Source organism: Fusarium graminearum, chromosome 3, assembly GCF_000240135.3.
Source record: "Fusarium graminearum PH-1 chromosome 3, whole genome shotgun sequence".
NCBI lineage: Eukaryota > Fungi > Ascomycota > Sordariomycetes > Hypocreales > Nectriaceae > Fusarium > Fusarium graminearum.
Window position 1 is genome coordinate 7,449,368 of NC_026476.1, and position 12,614 is coordinate 7,461,981.

The following is a 12,614-nucleotide window of genomic DNA, read 5'->3' on the forward strand; positions in this document are numbered from 1 at the left end:
ACGCCAGACCCACGACCTTCCTTTAAGCGCAGTGCTGAATCCCGATCTTTCACGCAAGCGACCTCTAGAACCTACGACACAAGTCACTTATCAGACTCCAGAGCGGCCGGGGGTTTCTTCCGCGGCGACAGGGACAAACTCAGGTTCCTCAAATGAACGCCCGCCCCAAGCAGGGACAGGGAATGCCACTCGGGTCAACACGGCATCTTCATCACAACCCGCTCCCACTTCTCGCACACAAGCGGCAAATGCAATACCGGCACAGACGAACTGTTCATGGACTATCGGGAACGCTAGAAAGAGACAAAGATTGAATGATCCTACCGGGCGGAGCATAAGTTTAGATGATATATCGGATTTTGATGCTACATTGGTAAGGTTCCCAGAGCACGTTGTTATTGGATCTTGCTAACGTGTACAAGCCAAATGGAGAATGTTTCAAAAGACATCTTCGAGAATGGCACGCGTGGGCAGAGCCTCACGCTAAGAACATCGATCAAAAACTTGTAGAAATTGTCGGACATATTCACTCAGTCAGCAATCTCTATCAAACCAACAGCGCCAAGCGGGAAAACGCAATGAACCAGATCCAAGCCGCCAAGCAATCGCTAGAGGAGAACCAAGCGGTAATTACCAAGAACCGCAAAATTATCGCTGTTTTAGAGGAGGAATCCCAAGGGGATGTGTTAGCCCAAGAATACCTCGACAAACGCAAAGGGCTACTGAAGGAGCACGAGCTTGTGCACCGGTCATTCCAATACGAACTTACGTCGGCTCAGACTATCCTCGAGGAGATTGACTTGCAACATCCTACTCTTGAGAGAAAACTTGGTGAGCTCGTGGAAGATGAGGCTACGCTCAGGAAGAAAAAGAAGTCATTAAGTTCAGCAATAAAGAAATGGGAGTTTCAGACAGATTTAATGGAAGCGGATGGGGGCTGGGCCAAGGCGATGGGGCGTTGGTCAGCAGGCGCATAGGTAGGGAGATTCGACGCATAATGATGAGCTGCCCAAGTAATTGTTTTACATACACATGTTGCATAGCATTTTGAGCTGTAGCGTTATGTGTCAATATCCATTTGAAGTAGTAAAGAGAGTCTTTTGCATACGATACTAGGTTGGTCCTTGGCAGATTTGATATCTAATATTAAGTCTATGTCTTTCTCTACGATTGTGCAAAAAGTAAAAGGAATGCAGCCTCGACACAGGATCGAACTATGGACCTTCGCATTACGAGTGCGACGCTCTACCACTGAGCTATAGAGGCTGTGTTAAGATTCAACTGAGACATGTCCGCCCCCGATAATACCAGCCGTGTCTTGGACAGTCTTGCCGCATGTTTCCCGATATTCAAGTGTCAGCAAATGCAGGTTGATGGAATTAAGCCTCAACTACAATTAGGTCGACAGTATTATAGCCTGAATTTGGAGGGCTTCCCGGGGGACATATAAGCATAGGTGTGCTTATTTGCTCAAGATAGTAAACATAAAACTGCGACTTGGAGGTACCCTCGAGAACACATTCCAGCTTCTGCCCCAGTACAAGTGGACTACATGAAATATAGAGGTGGTTTTTTGAGGCAACATCGTCGACAGTTTCGGCAAAGAGGATGGCTGCAGGTGCTGCGCCAACCGCAGCGTACATGTCGCCAACCATGAGACGGTTCGTGGAGGCCTCGAGGTGGAAGTCACCCGTCACGTAGCTATTCTCCAGCGCCGCAGACACCGTCAGGTATATAGCGCTGCCACTAGAGCCCTTTTTGTAGCGGGGCTTTTTGCCGTTAACGCTTTGCCGGGCTGAGTTGGCTAGCTGAAGAGCAAATGTAGATTGAATTGCGGGTGCGTCGCTTGTGGTGGTTGCGGCTTCAGTAGTAGTTACGGCTTCAGTTGTTGTTACGGCTTCAGTAGTTGTTGTGGAGACTTGTTGAGTAGTTGTAGAAATTTCAGTCGTGCTCAAGGAGGTTTCGACAGAACTTGTAGTCTCAGTAGTTGATACAGCGTTGATGGTCGATGTCCAAGACGTCGAGGCATCGGTCGTGGATGATAAAGCATCATCAGTTGGCATTGACAAAGTAATGTCGGTTGAGGTTGAGCCATAGTCAGATACAGTTGATACAGAGGTGTCTTCAGTAACGCTCGATAGTGTTATGTCCAGCGTTAGCGATAAGGTAGTATCAACAGCGATTGACGAGGTGACTCTGGACGTGGTTGAGCTGGAATCCTCAGTGGTAGAAGTAGACAGAGAGTCGGATGCAGTTGATAGAGAGGCGTCTTCAGTAACACTCGATAGAGTTGTGTCCAGCGTTAGCGACAAGGTAGTATCGATAACGATCGACGAGGTGACTCTGGAAGTGGTTCAACTAAAATCCTCAGTGGTAGAAGTAGACAGAGTGAGAGTCCTCGAAGGCTTGCAAGGCCCAGCCGCCGCGTCGCCCAAGAGCGAAGCAACAGCGAGTAGGCCGTAAATAACGTGACAGAGCATGATGCTTTTACGAAATGTAAACAGATTAGAATTAGTTTCGACATTTAACGAAGATATATCGATGCGTGGCTACATTAAATTGGGTCCTCTTTTAAATAAATAGTTTTCAGCTCGAATTGATAATGCGATCCAACAAAGGAAAGTAGTTGTCAATAGATTCAACCTTTTAACTAGTGCGACAGAGTATATCGTCTGTGCTTATGATAGTAATAGAACTTCTCAAAATCATTTCATTGGTTTATGCCTGATGGGATGTGGTCCAACTGCACATATAACAGTACAACATCATCTCGTTTTAAGAGTCCATTGGGAACGCGGGGGCAAGACCCTGCTAAGAGACTGTATTGTTTTGTATGAAAGAATAATCATTCTTCAGATGGACATTGCATGAGAACACTTGGAGGGTATGGGATCTTATGTATCCATCCTGATGATCAAGCCTGACATCTATATCGCTGGACTAAGTAGCAGTTACAAGCTTCTGCCTATAAAATTATGCATAATTATTCATATTACCAACTAATTTTCGAATTAGTATAGTGAAGGTCGTGAAATGCAATTATTAACTCATTCCAAACGGATACGACATCGGATTCAACCGTCGCTGGAGAAAGGCGGCAGGGTCCGGATCTAACCTGTTCAAGACTAAAGCGAGTGTCCATCAGACTAGGAGATAGAGAAATACACCGAGACTGATTGGCTGCTGCAGACTTGCAGATGGAAATGCACCCTCCATCTCGGGCAAGTGAGCCGAATCTGTCTCCGTTTCGGAGAGTTGATGCGGGGTTTTTGACTACTTATTATCACCCATTTCAGACTGTTTCTGCTGTATCTTCACTTTAAACGTTACTTGACAACATCAATCATGGGCAACGATCAAAAAATGGGCGCCTACTACGCCCCCAAGGGTGGTCTACCACCCCAAACACAAATCCTCACCGACAGAGCTATGTTTACTGAATCATACGCCGTCATTCCCAAGGGCTGCTTCAGCGATATTGTCACCAGCTTTCTACCTTTCTGGGAGCAGACTCGACTATGGGTTATTGCCCGTCCTCTCTCAGGATTTGCCGAAACCTTCTCCCAATACATAATGGAGGTTTCACCTGGAGGTGGTAGTGATCGTGCTGAGATGGACGACACAGCCGAGGGTGTCCTGTTTGTTGTCGAGGGTGAAATCACTGTAACTGTGGCCGGTGAAGCACACACTCTCGATGCTGGTGGCTACGCTTTTCTCCCACCCAAGTGTGGCTGGACCCTCCGCAACAACTCAAACGAGAACGCCAGTTTCCACTGGGTCCGCAAGGCCTACGAATACGTACCCGGCCTAGACGCCCCAGAAGCCTTCTTCGCCAATGAAAAGGACATTCAGGCAAGGGAAATGCCCGACACAAACGGTGCCTGGTCTACTACCCGATTCGTTGATCCCACCGACGTGCGACACGACATGCACGTCAACATCGTCACCTTTCAACCCGGCGGTCTCATCCCCTTTGCAGAGACACACGTTATGGAGCACGGTCTTTATGTTCTCGAGGGAAAGGCTGTATACCGTCTTAACCAGGACTGGGTCGAGGTGGAAGCTGGAGATTTTATGTGGCTGCGTGCCTTTTGTCCACAGGCGTGCTATGCGGGTGGACCTGGAAAATTCCGATACTTGCTCTACAAGGATGTAAACCGTCACGCAAAGTTTCTAAGATAGAACAATTTGAAGAGTGAATATGATGCCCAAACTGAGTGTATTAAGATGTGTAGTATCCAACAGATATGAGTTTACCGCTATTACCATATCCAAGGTGGCTGTTATTCAGGTCAGTCTTGGAAACACTGAGATGTGGGGCTTCAACATACCTTTTCCTTATAATTGTGCCCTGGCCTGATTGATATAAATGGCGCGCGCGATTTGTCGCAAAGTGACTTCCGCGGGTGAACCAGGCAGAGGTATCAGACACAGGTTGCAACAAGCGGCCACACTGGCATCGAGAAGCCCGGATTGTGTACATACGGTGGAGGCACAGACGCATTACTTATATCAACCGACAGTAGCACCCTCCTTCCTCCAAAAAAATTGTTCCCAGTCACAATTGGCAGTGAGTCCGATGAATATAAGTATACCAACGATGATGACCCCTCCAACATAGTACATCCATGACCGTGGTTGACCGGCTGCTCCTGCGCCGGGACCCCATTCTGATGGCACAGTTTCGAGTTCGAGATGTTTCTTGACGAGGTATGCGGCGACTGTCGAGTTTATCCACGTCATTTTTGCTGAGAGTTTGACATGCGGATAGTGGAAGATGGGAGTTAATTGTTTGTGTTGATGTCGGTTTAGAGGTAGGAGACGGCGATGGGAGGTTGATGATCAATTGACGAGAGTCGTGCAGGAATGAGTAACAATTTGCGTGAATGAATGGAGAGAGGCAATGGGAGAGGCTGGTAAAATGACACTGTTTTAAACACTTCAAAACTGTCTCCTGTGTTGGGTCAAGCGTGTCCAGTCATTGAGTAGATGCTCGCGCGCAAGGTTGATGCTTTGTTGAGTCTGCCATTTGGGCTTACGACCGCCAATGGGCATAATTACTCTGCTCGGTTAAGTTATTAGCAGACCTGGACTGCCCCTTAACCCCTCCCATGGTGGTTGGGAAGCTTGACTAATAGAAAGTCGAATTGGTCATTTGAGTTCTTCTCTTCAGCCCACTATCGCCATTGGAGATGAGCTGTAGGGCATGCATAGATTACTGCAGTGGGAGGTTCTCATGGCACATTTAATCATTTTCTAAATATATTGAGATTAAGGGAAAGACGATGTGATACCTCTCAGATGGAATGCGGAACTCAATGACATGTCCAGAGGTCTGTTGACGTGACGATGTTGCCACTTGCTGTAAATACCGCTTCTACTTGCCACGTCACTCTACAGTACAGAAACTACTCCCACGATTGATTTGAAATCTACTAAATGATAGATAACAACAGTGATCCAATCATGTGAACTTCTTGTTGTCCAATCAGCCCAATAGCTCGTCAGAGCTCATGACATTGAAAGTCAAGTTCTCAACTCTATGAAACCAATCTTCCGTTACCTATATAGAGTTTGGTTTTGCTATCCCAATCACAACCCCCCAGCTACAGCAGTCTTCAGATTGTTCATCTTCCGTAGTATAGTGGTCAGTATGCAAGCTTGTCACGCTTGAGACCCGGGTTCAATTCCCGGCGGGAGAGATCCAGCCACCTGCGATACGCAGGTCTTCTTTTTTTGCGTTTTGAGCCTTTTATTTTTGCGTAATTAATTCTCCCTGTGAGGACAATTTGCATGTGAAAAATGTCGCGATTGGCTTCGACTTTGAGCGTGAAGATGTTTCGCTGAAACTCAATTTCAAGCGCCTGACTCCAACCTCCTCAGTTACAGGTGTGCATACATCTTCGATTCATGTCATATCAGCAGACCCGGGCCTTTTTAGAGCATTTATCGTTCGGCGCTCCGTGATCCTTGAGTTTCTCAATGCAACCTTACTTCAGTACCGTAACCTCGAACCAGTGCAAAGCAACTCTCAAGCTCTGTGGCATGTGCCCTTTTAGTGGGAACATAAACTTAACTGGAGGCAACAAATGGAAAATACACACAGTACTTTTGGCTTGCTGTACAGGACAGATAATTGATCCACTGGTACAAAGTGATAAACCGGACATCTAGAACATCAGTTGAACACAGTATCATGAGGGCAGCAACCAGACCATCTCACCTTCTGCTTATTGAAATAATCTCTGCGCAGTAAAAAAGAAAACTAGCGAAGACGTTTGCCATAGAAATGTATGACGAAAGGCAAACAAAAAACAATCGACAACGGCAGGATTCGAACCTACGCGTGCGAACACAATGCCTATGATGTCTCGTAAGAGATAGCAGGGCATCGCCTTAACCACTCGGCCACGTTGTCTTGGTGATTGAGTAAGCTAAATACAACATATTTCACTCTATAGTCACTATTTTAAAGGCGCCAACGTTCTGTAAGAAGCATTAGACCAGCTTGAATCACAACACAATCAATGCATTCATATTAGTGAGGAAGAACTCATTTTATTTGGAAGCTCATTCTAATTGACTTATATCTCAATTACTATTCTAGGATCCATCGATGCACAAAAGATCCTGCAACACACCAAGACCAAGCCAATGTCTATTCTTGTCCAATCCAAAATCCATCGCCGCAATATCAGGCCTCAGGCTTCTTAGCATAAGTCACACAACTGCACCTCGTTAGCTACCACCCATCCCAACGTTCAAATAACTTACATAGGCCAATAAGCATGGATCTTGGGGTTATTCCAATCAATCTTCAAAGCAACCAAGAAAGATTCCACCTCCTCACGACTCCATCCAAGACCCCTAGTAAAAGGCGCCATAGTCAATGCTTCCAGTGCCGAACTTGCGTTGGCGTTATTCCAGTGACCAAGCTCCTTGTACTTCTTGTCCCTGGGCCAACCATTGGTAGGCCACTTGTAGCGTGTCTCTACTACTTCAACGAAACCGATTTCTTGCAAGAGGGTCTTGAAGTTGGTTGTTCTTTCAAATGATCGGTTAAATGTCCCGGCGGCTTCGTCGAGGAGTTGGCACCACTTGTACATTGTTGTGTCTGGTTTGAGGGTTCCGTCGTCACTGCCCATTATGACATCTACATCTTGCAGTTCGACATAACCTCCTGGAGTGAGGTTCCTAGGACTATTAGCATGCGTCTTTCGACCAGGGTGGATAATCTCACTCATAGATCTTGGTGAGGTACGACTTCCAGTTCTGTACACTAAAATTCATGAATCTGCTGTGAACAAAGTCGAAAGGCTCACTGTACGTCCAGTCTTCATCAATATCGTCAAGCTCGAATTGGACATTTGCAGGCACACTATCAACTGTCAGCTTCCAAGCATGATACCCTCCGTGGAACTTACAAGCTTGACTGAACAGGCGACAAGTCAACGCCAATAACCTGCAATCGTCAGCAGAATTCTCACTCATTGGCGTGGTTATTTCTTGCCTTGGCCTCTGGATGCTCATCGCCAAAATCGGTGGCCCAAATGCCTGTGCCCGTTCCGACATCAAGAACTCGTTTAACTTTCGAGTCGGGGCGGCACGGGGGGCTCAGACCAAGCTTGTTATCGAGTGTCAAAAGCATCAAATTGTGTTGCAGGTCTAGCGACATTAATTCTGAATACACTTTCACAAAGAATGTGCTGCTTACCCAATCGCTGGAGTTCTTCTGTATCGTTGGGCAGATTGTACTCTAAGCGAAACAGATATGGTGTTAACTATCCACGCCTCTTTAAGTGTCAAATGGGCAATGTTTCAACATACTTCCCTCCTTGTATTTATGGTATGTTCGTCCATTTTCCCGGCGAAAGTCAAAGATGGAGTCTCTCAGGCTATCCGTTGAAGAACTGTTGTCCTGTACGACGATGAATGGTACGTCTTTGGTAGACAAAGTCAGTGCTAGGCTCTTACTTGAACTTCAGATGATTCAATTTCTACTGGCTATTAAAAACATCAGCAATATTCACTTCTAAGCAAAGTAATCAAGTCTTACATTGTCGTCCGGTTCCATATGTACGTGCGCGTTGATGGTTGTCATTTTTGCAGCGTTTGATGATTCTCGCAGTTGGTGTTGAGAAAACTATCGGTGAGATCTCCTGTATCAAGTTGTTTAAATACCGCACGTATGATTTGAGAAGCATTGTTTTCTCTTCTCGCCCGGTAGGTGTCAACAACTTGACAGCCAACATGCATAAGTCATGCGCCAGCAAATGCGACGTCGGATTGGCTATCTCTTGGAGTTCTTGACAGGGGAGCTTCGGATATTCGGGACGGGTGCTTTATGTGGGCTGATGTTGTGTTTACTGGTCAGGCACTAGGAGTTTGCTTCTGAATGGCTGTATGGTACAGTCCTTGTCATGCACATTACCAGTGTTCAAGGATCGGTAACGACATACATACTAGTGGATGGTGGATGGATCTTGGCATTGTTTATGGTAGGATAAACCCCGATCTATCTCGAGCCTCACGCACATATTAACAGGATCAGTAGTTTCTCATTTACGCACGCATTCTCAGTTGATCTATTGGTAAAATAGGAGAATCTACAACTACTATCAGTTCGTGTTATCTATATAGGTCTCATAACTAGTTAACCCCGACTCTCAAGTCTGGTGATCTATCTCCTTGTTTGCAGTCGTTCATCATCAAGATCGATAAGATCAGCGTGGAGAAAATAAAAGCAATATCTTGCAAAGGCAGATCTCATACAGAGATGCTGTGCTGCGATCCAGTCGTTGAGGAGTGCGATAGGCATCTCAGGCGGGTCCCTGAATTCTTCGAGTGCACGTGTAGCGGCCCGCAGATTCCGCATGTCATCGTCCATTGTCGCAGTGAACCGATTCCATAATTCAAGAAACTGATCGACAGTCTCAGCGAGCTGAAATTCAATTGACCCATGGAGACACGAAAAGCCGTCGGATACGACTTGAATGACCTGGGTATTTGGATCTCTGGAGCGAGAGCGTCTCCCATATTCTCGTCCATGCCCCGGCTCGTAGCGACGAGTCGAGACGGGCGTAGGGACCTGGGTAGCAGAATCCCAAGGTCCTACGGTACTTGTGGGACCATCTCGCCTCTGCCCCAAGTACACAGAAGGCACAACAGTCGCTGGCGTGAAAGGCCTATGGGAGGGAGCTCCGCCGCCCCTGGGTAAGGATGGTCCGCTTCGTGAGTGGCGTGACGGTTCATACCGACCACCTCTGACTACCCGTCTAGGGCCGCCAGTCGGGTAAGACATATGTCTGATAGATCGCTGATCGCGTGAACCTGGGGAGGCCTGAGGGCCATTACCAATTGCCCTGCGAGGAGATCCAGGAGAGTTAGGATATCGCCTTGGGGGTGAACCGCTAGAGGAGCGACTTCGAGGAGGCCCATCATGGATGATCCTACTGGAGGAGCGACTCGGAGATCTAGAGCTTGGCGGGGTTACTGACCCAGGGAAAGATCCCCGAGATACAAGGGTGGTTCCCGAGAGGTTAGTATTTGCGATGCTCGCAGGGATTCTCGAACTTGGACGACGACCGCGACGACCACGATTAGGCATGGCTGGAGTTTGGATATAGTAGTATCTGAAATAGGTGTTGAATTTATTTTGGGAAGGTAGGAAGGTCTCTGTTGGCCTGTTGAGATAATTGTTTGAGCAGGATTGGGAAACTGGTGGCAAGGGGCGCCTTTATATACCTGTTGACGAGACTGTTATTCACGGAATACAACATGTCGAGCTTCTCATTATTTGTTTTTGTCTCTAATCACAACGATAGAGGTGCATTGATTCGCAGCACTAGCCCGGTGTTTGTGTAGCACGAGTCTTCAATATGAGTAGGTGCAATCTTAGCTTATAGGTGTGACTCTGGAAGAGCAAATCATGTCAAGAGGTTTCCAACAATTCAAGGCTGTCCACTCAGATACCATCCTGTATAGACAAACGACATGCGAAAGCTGGGTTGATTCATTTGGCTTGGATGATTGTCAATACACATACACTGACCAAGAGTCGAACAATACACAAGACCATAGCAATGATTCTCAGAGTATATGGCTGGGGTGATATGCTTCTTTGGCTTTCTTCTTAGAGCAATTCACGATCAATCACCACAATCATGACAACCCTAAATTGGAACATGTGTCTAGTCAAATATAGAAGTTCACGAATTTCCTCATCACTAGGCAAAATGAATATCATTCATACGTGCTTAGATCGTGTCAAGACTGGGCGCTACATATGACTTCTAATCTTACTAAGAGGCCTCTTCTTCAAGTTTCATCAGCCGCTTCTTCTCCTCTTCCTGGACGAATCTCCAAGCACGCCTAATACATACATATCTAAGGTCCAGCTCCAAAATTTCATGCTTGATAGCTGCATACTCTGCAAGCGCGGCTTGAAATTCCTCCTCAGAAACACGAAGAGATCTCAGAATTTGCCTGACTTCATAAAGCTCCCTCTCCAGCCTTTCTTTCCAGGCTTCAGTGGTGCGACAGTTCATGTTGTATTGCTGACGGGTTGTGGGCTTGACAAAACTAAAGGATGAACATTGCCAGTCGTGTAAGCTGACTGTGGACTGATTGTGAGATAGGTTAGGAGGTTTGCTGGCGCCCTGGGTTGGAGGAGGCGCATTTGCGTGGCCGATAACGGGAACTTCGTCTGCAACCTGAGTTGGAGCAGGCGCATCTGCTTGACCTAGAATGGGGACTTCATCGGCGTGCTGCATTGAAAGGGGTGGGTTTGCATAACCTAGAATGGGTGACTCGGCCTGGGAGCTTGTAGGGGTCATGACATCCGGTTGAGTGGAGGACTGCTGTGAGTGCACAGAGTTCTGGACGATACTGCTGTTTTCAGTCATGATGGACGGTGTTAGTAAAGTGATAGCTTGAATGTGTTCCGGATGTCGATGCAAAAGGAATATCTGGTGAGGTGCTGCGTTGGGTAGACTTGCAGAAGCAGGCGGATAGGACCATGTTTTATAGGCCTTGATGTTTCCTATTGGCACTATTCGAAAAGACTGTAAATCACCAGTGATGTCGTCGCGCCATACCAGAACAGTGGCAGATGTTCAGGCTAGATGCCAGTGTAGGAGTCCATCTTAGGCTTGATACACTGCACACAAAGCCTTCTTTCAAGATAAAGATTCTCATCTTCAGAAGATGTTCGTCATCTTGTCCAATTCGAGGCGTGATGGGCAAACCATTCATCACCAACGCTGACTGACAACCGAATAGCAAGCATTGAGACGATCTGGTTCACAGAAGGATCGGAACGAAGTCTCGCGGTAACCGATTGAGCGTGATCAGGATTTCTGTTGTGAATATTTACCGTCGTGTGATTAATTAATTGCAGTTGTTCTCACTACATGGAGTCGCTGCCGCTATTCTATGCCAGTTGTAAATGTCAAGGTAGTAATAAATTTTATGCCTAGACCATCAGAAAGCCGTCTTCCCAACCTTTTGGCGAAAATCATCATCAAAATCACAGTGATCGTCAACAGCGTAGACTGCTTTAATCGCCACACTATTGTCGGTTCTTCCTACAAGTTGACTCTACATCCCTCATCTGTCGATACAGACGAAATTCCATTGGAGACAATCTTCTTCTCAAGTGATATGGCATGTAGGCCTGTCAAAATAAAAAATTCTTAGAGAGAAGTAAAAATAAGCGCCCAGTCTAGATTGTCATCTGGAGCCACATCTCAACCTATTTTTATACACTACTGGCATCCTGCCCGTGCGACAGTGGACTAGTATATTAATAAGGACAGTTTGATCCCAGCTAGTTTCTAGACTATGGCCTTGTGGAAATGAGTTTAGAGAATTATAGCTCAACAAAAGGCGGGAAATGCACGAAGCACGTCCACCATGTCACCAGCCACCGAGTTTTTTCCCCCCAGATACTCAACTGTCACAATGGAAACTCCCACCATGGATTTCGCCGCTTATCCCACGGCTCTAGCCACACTGTGGACATCCCTCAGCGTGGACAGAAACCACTAATGAACCAACAACGACGACATCACAAGCTCTAGCACCGAACCTCTCATGCTCTAATGCAGAAGGCATATGCTTTGGCACCATTGAGATCAAGCGCAACTACGAAGCCAACGGAGACTTCAGGCAGCTTGAAGGTTCGTCAACGCTTTGCTAGTTTGTTTGTTACAGCTTGCGAGGAGGATTCGGCTTGCAAATATTTCATCCTTGAGTAGGGTGGGAAGGAAGTGTCTTCTTCAGAAAGTGAGCCGAACTCTCTCAAAGCATCATATCCGTGTCATACAATTGGTTTCAAGGACACATGTGGTCAAGGTAGCTTATAGTATTTGAAAGAGCATTATTGAGCGAGTTTCACTGGTCTATGTTTTGTTGTCGAAACAGGCAGGTTTCTCCATTCACTTCATTGTGAAGACCTAGGGTAGCAACGTTGCCAATGACACACGATGTTTTCTTTTACTGGCAGAAAAAGCAAAGTCGGCAGGCTGATCTTGCGAATCATTCCTATGTGCACCACTTGAACCAGCTCTGGCTAGCCATTCATTTTGGACCAACAGTTGTCTAAGCTGATGATC

The 12,614-nt window shown here is 46.6% G+C and overlaps 7 protein-coding genes and 3 non-coding genes across 10 annotated transcripts; 4 read left to right on the forward strand and 6 right to left on the reverse strand.

Annotated features, from left to right (window-relative positions):
• Positions 1–578: 578 nt before the first annotated feature.
• FGSG_13990 (uncharacterized protein) lies at positions 579–977 on the forward strand (the record flags this gene model as incomplete). Its single annotated transcript, XM_011327607.1, has 1 exon — positions 579–977. One exon carries the CDS (start codon positions 579–581, stop codon positions 975–977), a length of 399 nt encoding a protein of 132 aa, XP_011325909.1.
• Positions 978–1,194: 217 nt separating this feature from the next.
• On the reverse strand, positions 1,195–1,266 carry FGSG_20803. The gene has a single exon. It is a non-coding gene; the product is annotated as a tRNA-Thr (tRNA).
• Positions 1,267–1,379: 113 nt separating this feature from the next.
• FGSG_11333 (uncharacterized protein) lies at positions 1,380–2,063 on the reverse strand (the record flags this gene model as incomplete). Its single annotated transcript, XM_011327608.1, has 1 exon — positions 1,380–2,063. One exon carries the CDS (start codon positions 2,061–2,063, stop codon positions 1,380–1,382), a length of 684 nt encoding a protein of 227 aa, XP_011325910.1.
• An 82-nt stretch (positions 2,064–2,145) lies between these two features.
• Positions 2,146–2,463, forward strand: FGSG_13991 (uncharacterized protein; the record flags this gene model as incomplete). Its single annotated transcript, XM_011327609.1, has 1 exon — positions 2,146–2,463. The coding sequence occupies one exon, from the start codon at positions 2,146–2,148 to the stop codon at positions 2,461–2,463; it is 318 nt and encodes a 105-aa protein (XP_011325911.1).
• Positions 2,464–3,345: 882 nt separating this feature from the next.
• Positions 3,346–4,182, forward strand: FGSG_11332 (uncharacterized protein; the record flags this gene model as incomplete). Its single annotated transcript, XM_011327610.1, has 1 exon — positions 3,346–4,182. One exon carries the CDS (start codon positions 3,346–3,348, stop codon positions 4,180–4,182), a length of 837 nt encoding a protein of 278 aa, XP_011325912.1.
• Positions 4,183–5,630: 1,448 nt separating this feature from the next.
• FGSG_20804 lies at positions 5,631–5,702 on the forward strand. The gene has a single exon. It is a non-coding gene; the product is annotated as a tRNA-Asp (tRNA).
• Positions 5,703–6,319: 617 nt separating this feature from the next.
• On the reverse strand, positions 6,320–6,418 carry FGSG_20805. The gene has a single exon. It is a non-coding gene; the product is annotated as a tRNA-Ser (tRNA).
• A 276-nt stretch (positions 6,419–6,694) lies between these two features.
• FGSG_11331 (uncharacterized protein) lies at positions 6,695–8,101 on the reverse strand (the record flags this gene model as incomplete). The annotated part of the gene is made up of 8 exons (XM_011327611.1): positions 6,695–6,728; positions 6,775–7,194; positions 7,241–7,385; positions 7,425–7,462; positions 7,715–7,781; positions 7,828–7,918; positions 7,975–8,004; positions 8,057–8,101. The coding sequence occupies 8 exons, from the start codon at positions 8,099–8,101 to the stop codon at positions 6,695–6,697; spliced, it is 870 nt and encodes a 289-aa protein (XP_011325913.1).
• A 461-nt stretch (positions 8,102–8,562) lies between these two features.
• FGSG_11330 (uncharacterized protein) lies at positions 8,563–9,607 on the reverse strand (the record flags this gene model as incomplete). Its single annotated transcript, XM_011327612.1, has 2 exons — positions 8,563–8,585; positions 8,773–9,607. 2 exons carry the CDS (start codon positions 9,605–9,607, stop codon positions 8,563–8,565), a joined length of 858 nt encoding a protein of 285 aa, XP_011325914.1.
• A 694-nt stretch (positions 9,608–10,301) lies between these two features.
• FGSG_11329 (uncharacterized protein) lies at positions 10,302–10,772 on the reverse strand (the record flags this gene model as incomplete). Its single annotated transcript, XM_011327613.1, has 1 exon — positions 10,302–10,772. The coding sequence occupies one exon, from the start codon at positions 10,770–10,772 to the stop codon at positions 10,302–10,304; it is 471 nt and encodes a 156-aa protein (XP_011325915.1).
• Between the last annotated feature and the right edge of the window lie 1,842 nt (positions 10,773–12,614).